At 41.3% G+C, this 18,766-nt stretch overlaps 2 protein-coding genes across 3 annotated transcripts; one reads left to right on the top strand and one right to left on the bottom strand.

Moving 5' to 3' along the window:
* Positions 1-1,848: 1,848 nt before the first annotated feature.
* LOC139214503 (alpha/beta hydrolase domain-containing protein 17A-like) lies at positions 1,849-6,540 on the top strand. Its single transcript, XM_070845375.1, has 6 exons — positions 1,849-2,023; positions 2,829-2,914; positions 3,314-3,849; positions 4,116-4,310; positions 5,090-5,269; positions 6,103-6,540. The coding sequence occupies exons 3-6, from the start codon at positions 3,317-3,319 to the stop codon at positions 6,326-6,328; spliced, it is 1,134 nt and encodes a 377-aa protein (XP_070701476.1). The 5' UTR covers positions 1,849-2,023; positions 2,829-2,914; positions 3,314-3,316; the 3' UTR covers positions 6,329-6,540.
* Positions 6,541-9,987: 3,447 nt separating this feature from the next.
* On the bottom strand, positions 9,988-16,782 carry LOC139214632 (GRAM domain-containing protein 2B-like). Of its 2 annotated transcripts, XM_070845532.1 has the most exons (13): positions 16,642-16,782; positions 15,801-15,941; positions 15,516-15,573; positions 14,566-14,647; positions 14,278-14,381; positions 14,072-14,161; positions 13,358-13,429; positions 13,201-13,263; positions 13,003-13,102; positions 12,739-12,795; positions 12,529-12,628; positions 11,701-11,811; positions 9,988-11,238 (listed from the first exon to the last, which is right to left on the bottom strand). In XM_070845532.1, the coding sequence occupies exons 1-13, from the start codon at positions 16,713-16,715 to the stop codon at positions 11,235-11,237; spliced, it is 1,056 nt and encodes a 351-aa protein (XP_070701633.1). In that variant the 5' UTR covers positions 16,716-16,782; the 3' UTR covers positions 9,988-11,234. The 2 variants fall into 2 exon arrangements, with proteins under 2 accessions (XP_070701633.1, XP_070701634.1); XM_070845533.1 differs by having other exon boundaries at positions 9,988-11,811; positions 14,566-14,638.
* Positions 16,783-18,766: the final 1,984 nt, after the last annotated feature.

Raw genomic sequence — 18,766 nt, 5'->3', positions numbered from 1 at the left:
TCCTGCGCGTCGCCGTAGCATCACCGTTTACCGAGCGCGTCCAAAACGCCCAGTCAACTACAAATCGGTTTTTTTCTCCCCCTGGAGAGAAAGAGTCCGTAATCTAAACGTGTAAACGGGAATCTTGTGGGGTTTTCTGTGATCCAGAATAGGTTCCCGGTAGCCCTGATCAGACCCTTGCAAAATCCCAAATCCTGCAATTGCGGACTGTATTAAGTCTTCAGTCAGGGAGACCAGCCAGTGGTGTGCACTTGGTCAAGCTACGGCTTTGGAATCAGTAGTCAGCAAAATGTAATCCCCCTTTTTAAATTTACAGTGGCGAGGTGAAATGTCCAACGCAGAGCAGCCACGGTGACAGCAGGGGCCCATAATTCACACCCCCCGAAACACAGTCCTGCAGTGGATCAATGATGAATGGAGGACCTCTCTCTCTCTCTGTCTCTCTCTCTCTCTCTCTCTCTCTCTCTCTCTCTCTCTCTCACACACACACACACACACACACACACACACACACACACACACACGCACACACACACGCACACACGCATGCACACACACACACACGCATACACATGCATACACACTTACGCATTCTGTGTTGAGTCATTATTGGAAAAACATGTTTGGTGTTCAGCAAAGTTAAACGGCCTAAAACATAAAGCTGCATAGGGGAGTAATGTGCTGTAGGAAAATAAACAGACAAATAAATAAATACATGCATTCTAAAATATAATGCATTATCATTATTATAGAGTGCTATTGTAGAATATATGAATATATGAAGTGATATAATTATCTCCCAGTGGACCAGCTACAACATAAAATGCTGTTTAGATAGATAATACATACATACATACATAATATAGCATTAATCAAATAATATAATCGTTGGAAATAGGCTTATATCGGAGGAAATATCATTTTGCTGCATAATGAGAGCCCTTACTTTTCACACAAGAGCGTTTTCCTGATCATGCCTTTGGTTATTGTGCTTTTAAGTAAATGTTTGTATAGTGTAGGACCTTTACTTATATTTAAGTATATTTTTAAAACTGTGGTATTGCTATTTTTACCTGAGTAAAGGGTCTGAATACTTGTCCCACCCCTGGCTCTGGATAGGGTTTAGACTTTAGACTTCAGACTTTTACTTTATTGATCCTCCATAGGGGGAAATTTACATGTTACAGCAGCAACATAGGCAGGGACAAGACAAGCAGTAATAGAAAAAAGAAATAAAGAAAACAACAGTAGAAAATAAGCAATAGTAAATAAATATATATTGTAATGATAAATAAATATTTACACTATGAACATAAATGTACAGTATGGCCAGAACATTTGAAACATTTCCACTGAAGTGAATATAAAACATATAAGACAACACTACACATGCTGTATAGCTTATTTTATTTTTGACTTCCAGTTTCCCCATTTTGCATTGAACTCATCCTTTGCTGTCTTTTCTTTTTTTTTTTTGTATTTAGGTTTGTCATATTCAAAGAAGTGCCTCGTGTTTTCGGATATGTATGACTGTTGATTTATGTGTGTTTTATGACAGAACCCTATTAAATTAATTGATAAAATAAAGCCATAAGAAAAGCCCTTTTTTTTACCCACTATAACTATTATGGTATTAGCTATGAAAGCCTCTAAAGAAACAAAACTGTAAAATGTGGTGAGCCTTTAACATAGTATGAATACTTTCATACACAACCCTGCAAAGATTATATATGTGCGATATAAATGTGATGATGGTAAATCTGATTAAGGCACATTGTAATAAAGTTTTAAAAAAGGAATAGGTGGCTACGTCACTTCCGGGTTTAGTCGGACAGTAGTAGAAAAAAAAAATCTGGTAGCCATGAATTTCAGCAATGATTTCAGCTAGCTAGCCACCGTCAGCTGTCAGTACACTTGAGTACAACCATCCATGTCAAGACACAAGCAGGATTTTCGGAGTCCTGTGCTGCTTCTGTGTACATATAGGGGCTCACCAGCCTGCCTGCCAACCTACTGTGAATCGGTAAGTAGCTAGCTTTGCGGCTAGCGAGGTAGGGAGCTAGCCGCCGCCGCTAGCTGGCTGCCTTGCTAACGATAAGTGATGATATTTTGGCTGTTAGCTGGCGATAACCTGCTCAGTCGGCATTGTCTAATACCAGCAGTAATGTGGCGCCTTTCTGGCCCTCCGGTTGTGTGTAACACTATGCTATGCTGCTCCCGTTATGTGCCCACATCACTGGGTAACGTTAGAGGTTAATATCGTTGTTAACCATGTAGCTGCCATTAGCATATCAGTCGCTCCCTGTCGCTCTGTGTGTCTGTGTGCTGAGGGGGTGTTGAAATTACTCACCAGTGCCCATGATCACATCAGGGCATGTGAATCACTTTAATGCTGCAGTTAGATTTTAGTAGCCTGAGTAAATGGATAGATACATATAACTTAAATCTTAACAATCGCTAGTTGGTTGCAGGAGCTGTATAAAGATGACAATAACAACTGACGTTTTAACCCTTACAGTGGAGCTGGGTTGAATTTTATCTTTGCTTCAAATAATCTCTATTCCCCATAGCTGTGATGTCAGGTTACTGTTTACCCTTTGTCCAGTGTCTGTGTCTTTTTATTTGATTTTAACTCCTATGCTTTATAAAGAAAGAATGATAGCTTGGGCTTCTTAACATTCATCATGTCACTGTATAGCATCACTTAAATCATTGAAAGACCAGGCCAACTAAGTGGTCATGCCTTTGGGACTATACGTTGTCATGTACAGTATGTTGCCACATTATGTTAAGCCATTGTAATGTGCTATAATTTCTTTGTTATCAAGCTCCAGCTGGCTAAGTGACTAGACCAGAAAACCTTGGCACCGCTGTGTGCCAGTTCATTTCAAGACCCAGGGATTTCAAAATCCAGGTACGTGTAGTGGAATTGTTTAGTGAAGGTGGTAAGTGCTGTTTATCTTCCACTTTTCCTTATCTTTTAGAATATAATTGTTTTCTCCTGACTTTGCGACATTCTTGAATCACCTGCTTGAATCAATGTAGTTTCTAGATGATGATTAATTAAATGTGTGGCCTTTGCTGTGTGTGATGTTGTGCCACCACTCATTTCCCTGGAGCTTAATAAGCCTAATATTATAGTCGATAAAACTGTCATACTTTCTTCTGACAACAGCAGAGGCGCTCCTTATTTCAAGCATGTAAAACACAGAGAGAAACCTTGCTGTTAATCAGAGGCTTAGCCTTTTGTGTGCTGTTCTTATTCTGTTTTTTTGCCACCTATTTACTCATCTTTTTTTTTTTTTTTTGCCAGACGATGAACGGTCTGTCCATACGAGAGCTATGCTGCTTGTTCTGCTGCCCCCCTTGCCCCAGCCGCATTGCAGCCAAACTAGCTTTCCTCCCTCCAGAGCCCACTTATGCCCTCCTCCCTGACCCAGATCAAGGTTCTGGAGCTGGAACCACCTCTGGATCCAGCTCCGGGGCTGCTGTGCCTTCCCTTGGAGCACCAGGACTGCGTTCCCGGCTGGGCACTGGCACAAGTAGCGGAGGTGACAGAGGGGGCGGCGGTGGAGGAGGAGGAGGAGGAGGTGGTGGTGGTGGTGGTAGTGGTGGTGGTGGTGGTGGTGTCGGTGGAGGAGGAGGAGGAGGAGGAGGAGGAGGGGGAGTAGTTGGAGGTGGAGGAGGTAGCAGTGGTGGGAGTGAGGGCAGGTGGAAGCTTCATCTCACAGAGAGAGCAGAGTTCCAGTATTCACAGAGAGAGCTGGATGTGACCGATGTGTTCCTGACCAGATCTAGCCGAGGGAACAGGGTGGGATGCATGTACATTCGCTGTGCCCCCAATGCCAGGTGAGACACACACGCCACCCCCTGAACACCTTGAGACTGAACCTGTCTACACAAATAGGTCACCAACCTCTTTCTCTGTCTTTTGCTTGGTCTGTAAATAGGGCAGAATTTGTTAGAAGAAATGCAAATACATTTTTACTCAGTCATACAGTTACATCCCATGTTTTTCCATCGACTCAGGGCTTCTCAGTTCACAGGTGTCTTTGCTCAGCATCAGCCTGCAGCCTAACTTCCTTCCTCTGTCTTCTTACTCTCTTGTCCCTCAGGTTTACAGTGTTGTTTTCCCACGGCAATGCAGTAGACCTGGGCCAGATGAGCAGCTTCTACATCGGCTTAGGCACACGCATCAACTGCAACATCTTTTCCTATGATTACTCGGGCTACGGTGTTAGCACTGGCAAGCCTTCTGAGAAAAACCTTTATGCTGACATTGATGCTGCCTGGCACGCCCTGCGCTCCCGGTAAGCAGACAGAAACTGTTCGCTCCTATTCACACACAGTCTGGAAAGCCAAAAACCAGTTAAAGTGTCTTCGGTAGATGAATCTGTGAGAGTCAATCACGTCACTTGCCAGTAACTTTTTGTTAAAATAACATTTGGTTGGCGCAGTTATACACAACCTTGGTCCCTGCAGACCATGGTACCCTCCCTCTGACCACCAGCAAGTCCAATCAAAGCTAAACAATGGCTCTGTATGAAACAGGCTGATGATTGGCTGTCACATATTGTGCTCTGCATGAAGTGGCAGCATCTCAAATTTTGGAAAATATTCTTGTTTATCTGTTGCCAGCATGGTTAATGAGCCTAATGTTTGCAGGAACTTGTGTTCCCAGGTGGCAACAGAGAAATTTTGAAAGCGCTGAAAAATGAGCAAACATTTCTGCTATAAGAAATACTTAATTTACTGATACAGTCTCTGGTTCTGGTAGGTAGAGTAATGTCCTGCACTGGTGTAAGAAATGGCAGGTAATAATGAAGACATATTTTTTTGGCTTTGCAGGCACGTGAAAGTTAGCCATCATGTTCTTAACTTATGATGTTCCCTTTCAAACTGTCTGTTATTAACATAAAACACCGGGGTAGTGGTGTGTAGTGGACAGAAAGGCTTACTGAACCATGTTGATGTCCATATGGAATTTTACACTTGTACACCACACATCAGTCCTTTTGCACTCCTCATACTCATAAAAGGGACTATTCTGATATTTAATGTTGAAATCTGTGAATCTTTGTTGTGTCAGGTATGGCATCAGTCCTGAGAATATAATCCTGTACGGACAGAGCATCGGCACGGTGCCCACTGTAGACTTGGCGTCACGGTTTGAGTGTGCTGCTGTGGTCCTTCACTCTCCTCTCACCTCTGGCATGAGAGTGGCCTTCCCTGACACCAAGAAAACATACTGCTTTGATGCCTTCCCAAAGTAAGTTTCTCGACCAAGAACAAATTTTAGTTTTCTTTAACGTGTTGCCAATGATGTAAATATGATGTGTTTTTGATAGGTGGTTTCAGTCTTTTTAGTATCAGATAATTATACCATTGTAAACTTTAAAAGTAGCTGTAAAAAGACCAGAACTGCAGATGTCTGTTGTCCTTTAAAACTTCTCGAACCCCGTCTGTGGTCAGCTTCTGCACCTTTGCCCAAATATGTCTCAAAGACGAGCACAACGTGGAAGCAGTGTGACACATCTAGCTGCTGTTCTTATGGAGGCTGAACGTACTTATTCTAAGTCACTCAGGACAAATACTGGTTGTTACCTTGGCAACAGCTACTCTTCATATTCATATTTTTTGTTGCTGCAAATGTGACAAAGTATGTTGATTTGCCAGGTATAAATTTGCTGGATTAGCTTTCCAACTGGTTATTTTATGTATAAATGTTTTCTGAATGAAATGTCTGAAAAATGTATAATATTACAGTGCATTCCTGTAATGTGATGTAGTGCATTTATAATTTATATTGAGCTATTGTTGGTAACATAATTAGTATCTGGATGGACAGCAATGAGAGCTCTGTTGGACTCTATTGGAATCCATTGTAATGAAGCAAACCCACTGTTCCATGTCAGAGAAGAAACAGCAAGTCTTTTATGGTTACTGTTTAGCCAAGAGGGGCAGATTCTACTCAAAAAACAGATTTTAGGTGTAATATCACTTGAATGTATCTCAGATATGTTGACTGAAATGCATGTGATCACTATTAGTCATTGTTGGTCAATACCAGTGCATTAATGTCTTCCATTATTTTTCTTCCAGCATAGAGAAAGTGTCAAAGATCCCATCTCCGGTGCTCATCATCCACGGTACAGAGGACGAGGTGATCGACTTCTCTCACGGCCTCGCCCTGTTCGAGCGCTGCCCCAAGGCCGTGGAGCCCCTCTGGGTGGAGGGAGCCGGTCACAACGACATTGAGCTTTACAGTCAGTACCTGGAGAGGCTACGGCGCTTCATCAACCAGGACCTGGCTGCACAGCACGCCTGAGAAACAAACAACAGCCTCTCTGCGTTTGTATGAGTGGGACTGTGGGTGTGCATATGTGTGAGACTAAGTGAGGACGTCAGCACGTTTGCAACGTACGGGTGACAATTGTTTTTTTTTTTTGTTTGTTTGTTTTTTTGACATCTGTGTGTCTTTGAAGCAGCACACCTTTAAGTTACTTTTCAACACAACATGTTAAAATAACTTCCTGTTTTAACGGTGAGAACAGTTTTTAATATACCATTAGCTGAATCTATCTGTGTGGTGAAACACTAAAAACAAAAACTGAGACTAAACAACTTTACAAATACGGTTTTTAATGGGGGGAAAAGTTGTGAGCTGCAGCTTTAAAGTGTGTCACTCACATGAATTAAGAAGTACCAACTATGTCCAAAAAAGGCACACAGATGTGATTTTTAAGTATGACATGTTAGTAAGCGTGTGAGCGTTTATTCATATCTCCATGAACCTGTGACACCTGAATAATGCGTGCGCATGTTTTTATGTGTGTGTGTGAGTGTGTGTGAGCGAGGCAGTGCTGAATGAAATGAAGGACATGCTGTTGACTTGGACGGCTTCAAGTGGATGAAGCTAATGGAGACTTATCAATATTGATGTTTTTTTCTTTTTTCTTTTTTGTGTATGTATGAAGAATACCTCCACAGCTTGACCAGTTCTCTCTCCAGTGGACAAACACTGGTCAAGCATGTGCCCCACCCCCCTTCCCCCACTCCCTGTTTACCGGTTAATGGACATCCATCTGACTGCCAGGGCATTTCCCAAGTTGTTTCCAGCTAACACTAACCTACTTTTTTTGTGTGGTTTGGGGGTCCATCTCCTTTCCTTTGGTGTCAGTTATGGTGGATACACAAGGACTAGTCTGCAGTACTGTCGGTGTATGGCTGTATTGGGTGTCTCATACTTTCCCTCATGTTTGACTCTGATAAGATCACAGAATGGCCAGCTTCCACTTCATTTCCTGGCTGTGCTGTAGCTTTAGCATTTTACTGTCCACAGAACTGCAGCAGCAACCCGCAGAGAATTATTTAGATTTCTCTGGATTGCTTTTGCCCCACTCAGTCCTACATATTTGTAATCAGTAATGACATATGGAAACATGTATTTGAGTGCCACACTCAGAATATCTCTCTGTGTGGACATAGCTGTAGAGGTACATGTTTACGCAGTAATTGATATCAGTTGGCTGTAAACAAAAGGCTGTAGCCCTTCAGTATTCACTGATATGTGATGTTCATATGTTGGGCAGACTGCTCTGACTTTGTAAGAGCAGGAACAAGTCACATTTAAAGGAATAGGTGACATTTTGGGAACTATTTGCTTTCTTACTGGGAGTTACTTGAGAAGATTGATGCCACTCTCATGTGGAAGTCCAGCACACGACCCCCAGTTAAACCACAGCGTGTTGTTTTTCCACCTCAGATTTTGTATGGATCAAACAAACAAGAGGACAGCATGTTTGTGAACTGTAGAGGTGACAGCAGGTGGATTTTGTTACCTTTGTACAGAGCCAGGCTAGCTGTTCCCCCTCCTGTTTCCTGTCTTTATGCTCAGCTAAGCTAACCAGCTGCTGGCTGCCTCATATTCAGCATACAGACAAGAGGGTGGTGTCATTCTTCTCATCTAACACTTAGCAAGAAAGCAAATAAGGATTTCCTAAATGTCAAATTGTAGCTTTTGAGTCTGAAGTGCAGCTGTTGAGGAGGTCTGTGAGTAACTTGTAGAACATACCCGAGTTTGGAGTTTGATGTTCTGGCTTTTGGCTGCTCCAAAGTTATAAGGAGACAAAGTAGCTGCACAGTTCACCAAACTAATGAGGATTATGTCCGATTTAATCAGATTAATCTTCTGCATCATCAGAATCGCTCATGTAGAATCGATTAACTTGGAGTCTTACAGCACAGTCTTGTTCCAGCAGCACTCGTTGCCAGGTTTACATTACCAGGTTCGTCTCTTAACACTTTTGTCTTGATGTGATTAATCCAAACGTGTTTGTCGTAGTGTAGGGCCATGGATTGTTTGTCTCAGAACCATGCGCGTCAACGTCATGATTAACAATGTGATTCAGATCGGGTGCCAGGACAGGACATCATGCCTACTAGCTCTGTTTAACCTCTGTGGCCCTAAATGTACAGGAGCTCTCTTATGGGTGGCAGCACGCTTCATGTCTGACACAAGCCATATTTGAGCCTCTCACTGTTGGTGTGGTGCAGGTTCCACCACACACACACACACACACACACACACACACCTTTGCACATTATCACACACACATACACACACATTTGAACACAACACACACACACACACACACACACACACATAATACATGTACTGTAGTATACAGTATATTTACACATTTATATATATCAGATCAAGCATGACAAAAGCAGGTCTTAAGTTCAGCACTATTGTACAAAGCATCCAAAGTGTAATAAGGGTATAAAATGTAAGTTTGTGTGTCTTCATTATTATTGACCGTTTTCTACAGGCCAGCATCAAGGATACTAACATCACGTTTGAATAGGTAGTATTAGGCCACATGTGTAGAGCTGAAGAAAAATATGAAATGGTTTTATGGCCGCAGGCTAGCGCCACACTTCAGATCTACACAAGGTGTCTGCTGCTTAGGAGACCCATCAGTTTCGGTGATAGTAGCTGTGTTTTTTTTCTTTTTTCTAAGGGAACATGTACTGAACTAGCACTGATCTGATTACTCCATTTTGGGAGTACAAGTGGGTCTTAGGAAGCAGTGGAATAGTGACTGAACACCACTCGTTCTCTGTCACCTTTTTCGAACAGGGAATCTCTCCAATTTCATCCTGTGCTTTGTGTCTCTGATATTTAAATAATGGAAATCTGTTACCATCTTGAACCAGGGATCTGAGCTGCCAGAAGAATCGGAGAGAGCTATCGCCTCGCTCTGAAAGTAGAAGTAGGCCTCAGTTTCTCCTGGGCAGGTCTTGTTATCAGGGAAACCACTGGATCCACCTATCATTCATGGGGTTCAAGAAACGGGGTGGAAACTAATTGCCGTTTTATTAATGCACCACTATGGTTGATGTATATTGTATCCTTTGGCCCTGAATGTTTATTGAAGGGGGTGGGAGGGGAAGGGGGGGATTGAACAGTGAAAACTGTATGCATGTCTATTGTGTTTTGCAGAGCAAGTGACGGGCGGGACGTTATCTCTATCATGTATTCTATGTGAGGGTAAAGCTGAATTCATGGCATTGGAACATTGAAGCGCTTTAAAAAAAAAAAACAAAAAACGGGACGTTTATTTGAATTTTTTTAATCGCTGATACTAACTGATGTACTGTTATGAGTTTTGTGCTAGAGTTTGAGCGGGGCAGTGGTGGGAGGGGGACGGGGGGGCTAGACAATATTAGTGGGCTGTTTATATTGTTACTGTACTTACCTATTCTATTCTTTGTATTATGATTTGTAATTTTATGTTGCTTTTTTGAACTGAGAATATGATGTAATGAAATTAATTCATGGGACTGAATCTTGACCTTTTTATGGACAACAAAATAATAAAAAAGATCACTTATGTACAAAAATATGAAACTGACCACATTGTATTTAAAGCAATCATTGCAATTTTATACAAGTTATTGAGAATGGGTACAAGATCTGGTAGTCGGTATGTAAAAAATGATTTCCATGCACACAAAGATTCACTATTTGGATGACATGACTCGATACATCAGTGATGCATCAGTGATGTAATAATGTATAAAATCAACAAAACATGTTGAATGTATGCAGATAATGTTCAGTGCTCAATCAGGCATAAAAATCTTGGATAAATAATCTGCACCACATATTAATACACAATTCACAGATGGTCTCACAGAAATTGGTGTAAAGTCATGGAAATCTGAAAAATGCACGTCATGAATTCAATGAAAATGTATCAACAGGACTGATTTGACCAAACGGCAACAGCAAGCTCTTTATAACTTTTGTGTTCTGAAGAAATGTCAGTGCCTGAGAAGTGCAAGTGAAACTGTGCTTTGGTGCCTCATGTTAGCAGTTTAATGGGCGTGACTGCCCTCTGCTGGCTGATTACTGTCATCAACAGTCTTCACATCACATCATTATGTTCCTGCAGTTAACTTACACAATATGAACTCTCATTTTAAAACAAGTGATTTCAGATTAAGCTACAATTTAACAACTTTCTTCCACCTTCATGTTAAGATTGACTCAGACTGTTGCAGGTTATTTATTGAAATTAATTCACTGTTTTGTCGTTCAAAGACGGCCAAGATTCCAACAAATTCTGCTAGCTGAGCTCAGCTGTCCACAGGCCAGGAAATAAACATGGCTTCAGCAAGGCTGCCTCCATATGGCTCAGCGCAGGAGATCCTCACTTCAATTTTTTGATCAGTCAGCAGAAAATGAGAGCGCTCCTCACAGAAATATTGTCCTGGTGCTTCTCTGCCAACACAGTCAGTCATCCATGTAGTTCACCACGTGTGGCCTGGTTCAGACCTCCCAAAAGCATCTTACTGCTGACCTGCATCCTCTGCAGACATCTCCTCCAACGCAGGAGTTTAATTTCTGCTGTGAGCGAACTTGTTTGTGCTGAATATTGTAAATTTCTTTGGACAAAACTTTTCACTGAGAGATGCTGTGAGTGTCAAATGGGTCAAGTCTTACTGCTAAGATGCTTCTGGGAGCCTGTCTAGACAGGGATCAATGTGCTGCAGGATCGTAATAGAGTGGTGCATTACATGAGCTCCTGGTACTATTTCCAAGGGAAAAAACGGGGGACTGGAGCACACTGATTGATTTGTGGCCTTTAATTGTGCAAACAGACAGTTCTTCTTCAGGGCTCCTAGAAGGATTAGTTTGTCATAGTCTCCTGCCAGTGGTTACGTTACCTGCCAAGGAAGAGGAAGAGGGCGGAGGCCGACAAACTACTAATCCTTTAATTAAGTAAAAGTAGCACCATAATGCAAAAATACAAGTCCTGTCATCAAATTTTACTAGTAAGTGAAAGTACAAAAGTATTCTCAGCACAATATTCTTAAAGCATTAAGGACAAATGTACACATTAGGCAGAATGGCTCTTATTATATATGTGTTGATATGGAAGCAGAATTTTAAACACATGGGTGTGACTCTGGTGGATTGTAATCATTTCTCTTTCGTCTGCATTGCTGTCATGAACCAGTAGAACCACTCTGTGTCTGATACCTAATCTGATCTGCAAGTAACCGTTTTAAAAGTTGCCAGAACTGGTTTGAGCCATTTCACTTGTTTGAGCCCCCAGCAGACTTCCTCCTGCGCCTCTCTCTCTCTCGACACGCTCCCTTTTTCTTCGTGTTTGCGCGCCTACTCACTCTCCGTGGTGTAGAGACAGCTCTGTCAGGGCTCCCAAAGAGTTCAGCTGCTCCTCCAGTGCTATGATCCTCAGCCCGATGTACCCAGATGCCAACAGGAGCAGCACCATCCTACAAACACAGACACACAATCATGGCCCGAACGCCTTGGATTTCCACTACAATGCACTTCCATTTACAAAGTGAAAGTAGAAGAACACACGGTCTTAGATGGGTACATACTGTACAGTCCTAACAATGACATATCAGTAAAATGTATCTGTGTGGAGGCTTTGATGACATTTCAACAACCACATCTCGAGTAGAACATCATTTTCTTTCTTTCAGAGCTGTCTCCCAACCCAGAAATTCAACATACCACAAAATGTGCCTCAAGGTCTATGATTCATTGAAGAATTTTAAAACAAAGCAAAAAGACTTTTCTTTAGTGCCTTTAGGTACTCTATCAAACTGACACAAACTATGCAAGTCCCTTATGCTTGTTTCAACATCTGTGTCTACTCTTCTTTGGAGGTCACCTTTTACTTCCATTTACAGGTTTCACAAAGTACCATTGGTCAAATGTACACCTGTGCACCAACAGCAGAGACATACTGCATTATTATTATTGATGCATTAAAGCATAAGGAGAATTTTTCGACGAGCATTACTTTTGTATGTTTAGTCTTAATCAGTAGTCAATCAAGTAATTACTATAGTGGAGTAAAATACTGTTTTCCCTCTGAACTGTAGTGAAGTATTAAAATGGTCCCAAAATTGTACTTGAGTAAATGTACTTAAAGCGCTGGAGATAGAGCCATGGCTGTGGCTTGGAATAATAATACACACAGCATGATGTAGATGTAGAAGAGTAAGCTGAAATTCCTGATTTCTCTCCGGAAGAAGAACGTAGTGACCATCTCAAGGATCCTCCTAATCCATCGTACACCTGGTTGAGAAAAAAAGCACTTTGTTATTCTATAATAACACTTTCTCATACACCGTATGGCCAGTTTGAGTGGATATTACAGTATGTACGTCTATTTGTGTGTCTCTTACCTCTGTCGTCTTCATCTGTTAAGCTGCTTTGACGAGTGGAGCTGCATCTTAAAGGATCTGGAAAGGGACAAATGCACATTGCTGCAGTCAGTGGTGTTTAGATATTTCAGTCTAGCAGTAAAAATGTCCAAGACTATATTCTAAAATAGAAAAGTTAATTTAAAAACTAGAAGTCATTATTGAAAAAAGAGAAATATTATTCTGCTTGCACATTATTAATTAGTGATGATCACTCTTGAGAACACACTTCTCATCCTGTCTCACCTTCACTGGATATCTGAGAGAAGCTGTTCTCAAGATGAATGCTGCCCTCTCTACTCAGGTCATGATCTATGCTGTCCTCCAAACTGGAATAACTGGAGGGCTGTAGAGAAGGACAAGTCTTTGTCATCGTGTCGTGTTTACATCATTATTAACTGTGAGACACCTGGCCTGTCTGACTCAGATGAGCAGCCAACACACCATGTCGTGATCAGCTTCGTTTTCTGCAAAGGAGAGACGAGGGCTGCTGTTGACACTTTCCCCCTGTTTCAGACAAACAGAGAAACACGAGTTCAAACTGAAGCCTTTGTATGAGAAATGCTGCCTTTATGTGCATGCAGATTAGTGGGGCGCCCACCTGTGAATGTGAGCAGACAATCTGGAGGAGTTTATAACACATCTCACGGTTCCTCAAAGACACAAATGAGTACTAAAGGGGAACAAAGAGGCAGCAGAAAGGGTTAACCTCCAGAACACAACAAGCATGATGGAAACATACTCACACATGCAAATCAGTAGACATGAAAAACGTGTGCATTCAGTATCAGGGAAGTTAATTTTTTGCCTTGGGAAGTTTCCAGTTACACTGCAGGAATTTTAATCACAATCTTCCTTCCTTTTCACTCAGCCTACATTTTTCCTTGTATTGTTTGGTAGTACAAACCAACAAACACGAGTAAAAAATACCAAAACATTTACAGGCTTAGCAAGCATGTCCCTAAATGAGCCATTGTACAAATACACAAAATAAATCTGAAAGCAAAACACATACAAAGCAACTTAGAAATAAATATACACAGTATAAATGAAAAGCACTTGATCATTAATCATAATTCAGGAAAATTCAATTTTATACTGGCTTCCTGTCCCAAATTTCCAGTGTGCAACTACACTGCTAATCATTAATGCAGTAAAGTCAATGTCTATGTTTACATACTTTAGAATCTGTACAACATACAACCCAAAAGCACTCGTCACAAAAGGTGACTCAAAGTAATCGAACAAAGGAAATAAAGAGCAAAACAGAAATTATGAACCTTGAAATAACAAAATAGATTTTAAAGTGTCTGACCTTCTCTCCATCGGCGGTTTGAATGGACAACATGGATAAAGCAGAGTTATGTTTCTTCACCTCCCTGACGTTGGATGTAGGAATCATCACCTACATTTATGTTAACAAAACATATTCATGTAATTTTGACAATAACAAAACCCAAGTTGTGTGTGTAAAATCATTTCACCAGCGTGAACACACCTCAGTGTGTCTGATCGTGTTACCTTGGTGTCCTTGAGCAGCAAGGATGAGTGGAAACACACATGGTTCACAGAAACAAAGAGTTTTCCATGATAGATGAGCTCCTTCTGCAAGGCACAGGTGAATGCTACAACAGAGACACACAGACATGTACGCAACATCTGAAGCTGTGAGGAAGGTGTTTAGCAAGAGAATAGACACGTGCCTGCTGAATCACTTACTAAAGTGTTTCAGGTGATTCACCTCGAAGTGAATAAAAGGTCACATTCAGACATAATTCTCCTGATCAACAAATAGGAAGCTCATCTTACCCTGCATCAGGTTCTCCCCCTCAGAAATGTCTTGGAAAAGTTTGTGGAAGGTTTTATTGTGTTTCTGGGAACTCTGTAGGGACTAAAAAATAATAGAAAGTATTAAAAAATACTCCACTGGCTGTTTTTATTTAAGTTGCTACAAGAAAGAAGGTTTGTCGTTTGTTTTCTGAAATAACTTACTTTAAATCTACAAAATCTGACTCTTTTTGTTTTGCTCAGAGACAAGTTTGAACACAGCACTGACATATCATCACCTTTGATGTTACTATCACTAAGTTGTTGTCAGACAGTTGCACATTTACACACAGAGCAGTTACAGAGCAACATTATCATTAATGCAGAGTTGAATTTCTGGTCTCCTGGTGAATTTAAGTCCAATATTCAGTGTCTTTTAGTTTTGTCTGTCGTATCCACCAACTCTTGAGGGACATATCTGGCTCTGTAGTGGCTAAATGCTCTGCTATGTTTACCAGCTAGCTGCTAGCTTGTGTTGCTGTTGCTGAGCAGGTCGTGTACAGTGAGTTTTTAGAGCTTTATCACTAAAACAGCCACCTGCTAAATAACTGTCACAAATATAACATTACTTTTAGCTCTTATTTATTGCTCACTTGGGTCGGAGGCTGTGCTTTGTGCTAGCAGGTTAGCTCCACTGATACGGTAGGTGGGACAGGCAGGTCGGTTGTCTGATCATTTCATTCGGTCCAAATCGGGTCCAAACCCCACAGTGGAATTTTTAATTTCTTTTTTTGTGTGTGTGTTTGACTGTTTGATTTATTGATAGCTGTCAGGTTATTATAAGAATTTCAACAAATTTGCCAAATATATATATTTTTTAAATTAAACTGCATACCCTACCTTTAGTTCTGCCTTTGATGCAAAAGAAAATGTGATAAAATATGTGCACTGGAGGGAACAGGAAGGAGCAGGAGTGTGTGAGGCAGACTCACAGTATTGCTGATGAGGTCAACTGATTGCTCAAGGTTCTCCTCTGCTATGGGCTGCACCCTGAGGACACACACAGGACAAATGCACCTCACTAACTCAAATTATATAAGGATGCCTCAGGTATTTGTTTGGGTACAAGTTTAAAATTCCTACTCAGTCTTTTCTGAGTAGGAAAACAAGAGTTGTATGTGAATGGCCTCTAAAAAGGGGGATGCATTTTGGTCTTTTTGCTAACAAGGAGGATGGCATCCCACCTCATCCCCCCTCAAATCACCTGCTGAGTTTACCTGAGGGACCCGTCGGGGTTGAGGCTGTTTTTTAGCTCCTGGATCTCCAGCCGGGCTTCGTCCAGACTTTGCCTGAATTTCTTACTGCAACGTTTGCTGCTGCCTCTTCTTAGGCCAAGGTGTCCACCTCCGTCCAGACAGCTGTCCCAGGAGCAGGAGAGCAGGAATTAAATGTCAGACTGATGATCCAGCTTTTATTTAACACAACAGGAGGGACAGATATGGGACCACATAAAGCAAAGCCATCACACAAATAAGATAAACAGCTTTCTACCCAATGTGAACATAAACAAGTGTGTCAGATTGTGGATGAAAACAACTCCTGCTGCCAGCGGTAAAGATTTCATTATATTCACCTTCATTGTTTTCAGGTGAAGTCTGATTTTCCACAGAGATTAATGTAGATTATAAACAGACACAAAGAATATTTTACATGAGCCTCAACAAAAAGATCTTTTCATGTTGACCATGTGATTATACTTTTCCCGTTCGTTTGTGAATCTAATTTAAAATCTCCGACAGTATGAATAACTCCTTTATGCGAAAGGTAATCTACCTCCAAAGTCGGTGACTACCTGTTGCACTGACTCTCTCCCTCTGCTTTGGCTAACTGTCAGCCTATTAGACCTGTGGTTAGTCTGCAGTCTCTGGGCAACAGCAGGGACCTCTGGAGAATCCTTTCATTATAGTAAACCATCAGTGACAAACAATGGCAATATTGTGTACACCCGATGATTAGAGTTTCTAATTTACACTGTTGAACAGCTGTAAAAAACAAATATTGCTGTCTAATTTCAACAAAACATTATGACAGATGTGAAAGTAAAATATTTATACTCACACAGAGCTGTCCAGTGAGAATCTCCTGTTTTTCAGACTCATAATGGAAAACAAACACTTCCAACTCATACACATGCACACACTTTAATACATGCAGTGTGAGCTCAAGTTTACAGACACATTGAAACACCCGGGGTGTGATTCTTTGGCTTCCTTTCCTGGCTGTGACTCTGAAGGAGCGAGAGGCAGGTGAGAAACAAAGGCTACGGCAGCCTACTTTAAGGGTTGGCTTCTTATTGTGAGTTCAACCAATGGGCTGTGAGAGGAAGGAACCTTCACTCTTAACTAAACCAATCAGTGAAGCCAGGTTGACAGGCCACACGCTCTGCACAGCTTCTGCTCCTCGTGGCAACGGTTGCTATGGTGCCCTGACCTTTTGACACACAGGCACCTTCGCTCATATACGCACGGCGAGACATGGCATGGCAGGTATGCAAATTCGGCTGTCATGTGTTTAAGAAATGACACACTATGTCTGCCGTGCAACCTGCTCAGCCTGCACTGATACACATCAGAAAATGACTGATGGCCTACAGTGCAGGAACACGACAGGGACACGAGACGGCTTTAAAAAAAAGTATTTCCATTTCTTAAAGACAGTACATAAGAATATATAAAAAAGATAACCATGTTTTTGTGCATACTGTCACTTGAGCCTATGGCCTATGGTACCCTGATGTGCTCAGTGAAAACAGTGCTACCTACAGCTTTGCTGATCAGCTGGCCTTCGTTATCTGTACACCTGTGGCTGGTTTACATGCACAGAGGTGTCATATCACATGACCATCATGCTGCGTGCCAAACAGAGAAACAGCATCCGAAATGCAGCTGTTTCATTTTTCAGCGACTACAGTTGGGTTTGGCTGTAGGATCAGCCACCTTCACCCTGACATCTCACAGGCCTGAGGAGGAGGAAAACTCACTGTGAGCTGTGTGAAGAGGAAAGCGAGTCTCATCTTCTTTAGGAGTGTCAGAATACGATGCTTTATAAAAGCATTTTCCATGAAATGATTCAACAAGACTCTGATACATTTTGTTTTTAAGCTCAACAACTTTGTCCCCAAAGCATGAAAAAGAAGGCAATATGGACTATTTATTCAGTATTTGATTTCATTCATAATTCATAGTTTTACTATTATTTTAATTATTATTGTTTATATCACACTTGTCTCTTGGCACAGCCTCATCAGTATATCACCCCACATTTCCCTGCACATATTACTTGAGGACTTTTGAAGACATCCTTAATGTTATTAGTAACACCTGTGCTTTTCCTAGAGGGACAAGTCAAAATGTTTTCTGTCAAAAGAGGCGTATATGTCTTCATTTATCATTATATTAAATAATAAATAAAACTCAAAAGGGTAGAACTTTCATTCTAGATCAGTTACGGGAACACCTTATGTTACAACCTATGATTCACTGGCCGTGTGCAATCACTGAATGTTTATGTTTTGTATTACTATGCTGTACAGTACGAAAGTACCATCAAGTCGGAGGTTACACAGAAAGAGGTTATTTTCATTTCGAGCTACTCAGGTTGGGCTACTCAGGTTTTCTTTGTTCAGCTGCCCACGCCACCAAAACCACAGGTGATCATATGATTGCATGCTGTCATTCCCGATGTTGGCTCTCTTCACTCTCCCTCCTCATCTCTGCCTCTGTGTGCGGCTCAGAGTGCTGTGCCAACCTTTGTCTGTGTGTTCTGATTTGAAATGAAGTATTTAGTAACCACTGACTAGTCAGAGCTGCCAACTGGTAATTAGTTTAGCATTTTGAATGTTCCACAACAATAATAGTTCTGATTTTAATAGTGTGTAGATGTAACAACAGTAAATGCTATGTGTTATCCAAAGTCTATGTTGTTATCACAAGTATGATTTACGTTTGCTACAGAAATGTGTCTCTTCAGATTCTACTGGTTATGTGCAAATATGTAATAATGTGAAACCATGCAGCAGCAGATAAAATAATTAAAAAGCCGTGCAGAGCTACAGTGAGTTCTTCAGTGTTTTTGTTTGTATTGAAGTGTTTGGATGAACTCAAGTTCACATATTGCACATACTGTGCACTCACTCCTGTGCACGCCACTCAGTAGGCGTTTGTTTGGAGGAATAGCAGTACAG

The sequence above is a fragment of the Pempheris klunzingeri genome, chromosome 15 (assembly GCF_042242105.1).
Source record: "Pempheris klunzingeri isolate RE-2024b chromosome 15, fPemKlu1.hap1, whole genome shotgun sequence".
In the NCBI taxonomy this organism is placed as follows: Eukaryota; Metazoa; Chordata; class Actinopteri; order Acropomatiformes; family Pempheridae; genus Pempheris; species Pempheris klunzingeri.
The sequence above is the reverse complement of the archived record's forward strand: the minus strand, read 5'-3'. Positions and strand labels throughout refer to the sequence as shown.

Coding starts and splice junctions, on each gene's coding strand:
- LOC139214503 (XM_070845375.1), top strand. CDS start 3,317: ATGAACGGTCTGTCCATACGAGAGCTATGCTGCTTGTTCTGCTGCCCC. Junction 4,311..5,089: donor TGGCACGCCCTGCGCTCCCG/GTAAGCAGACAG, acceptor TTGTTGTGTCAG/GTATGGCATCAGTCCTGAGA. Junction 5,270..6,102: donor TGCTTTGATGCCTTCCCAAA/GTAAGTTTCTCG, acceptor TTTTTCTTCCAG/CATAGAGAAAGTGTCAAAGA.
- LOC139214632 (XM_070845532.1), bottom strand. CDS start 16,715: ATGTGTATGAGTTGGAAGTGTTTGTTTTCCATTATGAGTCTGAAAAAC. Junction 14,382..14,565: donor GGGGGAGAACCTGATGCAGG/GTAAGATGAGCT, acceptor TCTCTGTTGTAG/CATTCACCTGTGCCTTGCAG. Junction 13,264..13,357: donor TTGTCTGCTCACATTCACAG/GTGGGCGCCCCA, acceptor TGTCTGAAACAG/GGGGAAAGTGTCAACAGCAG.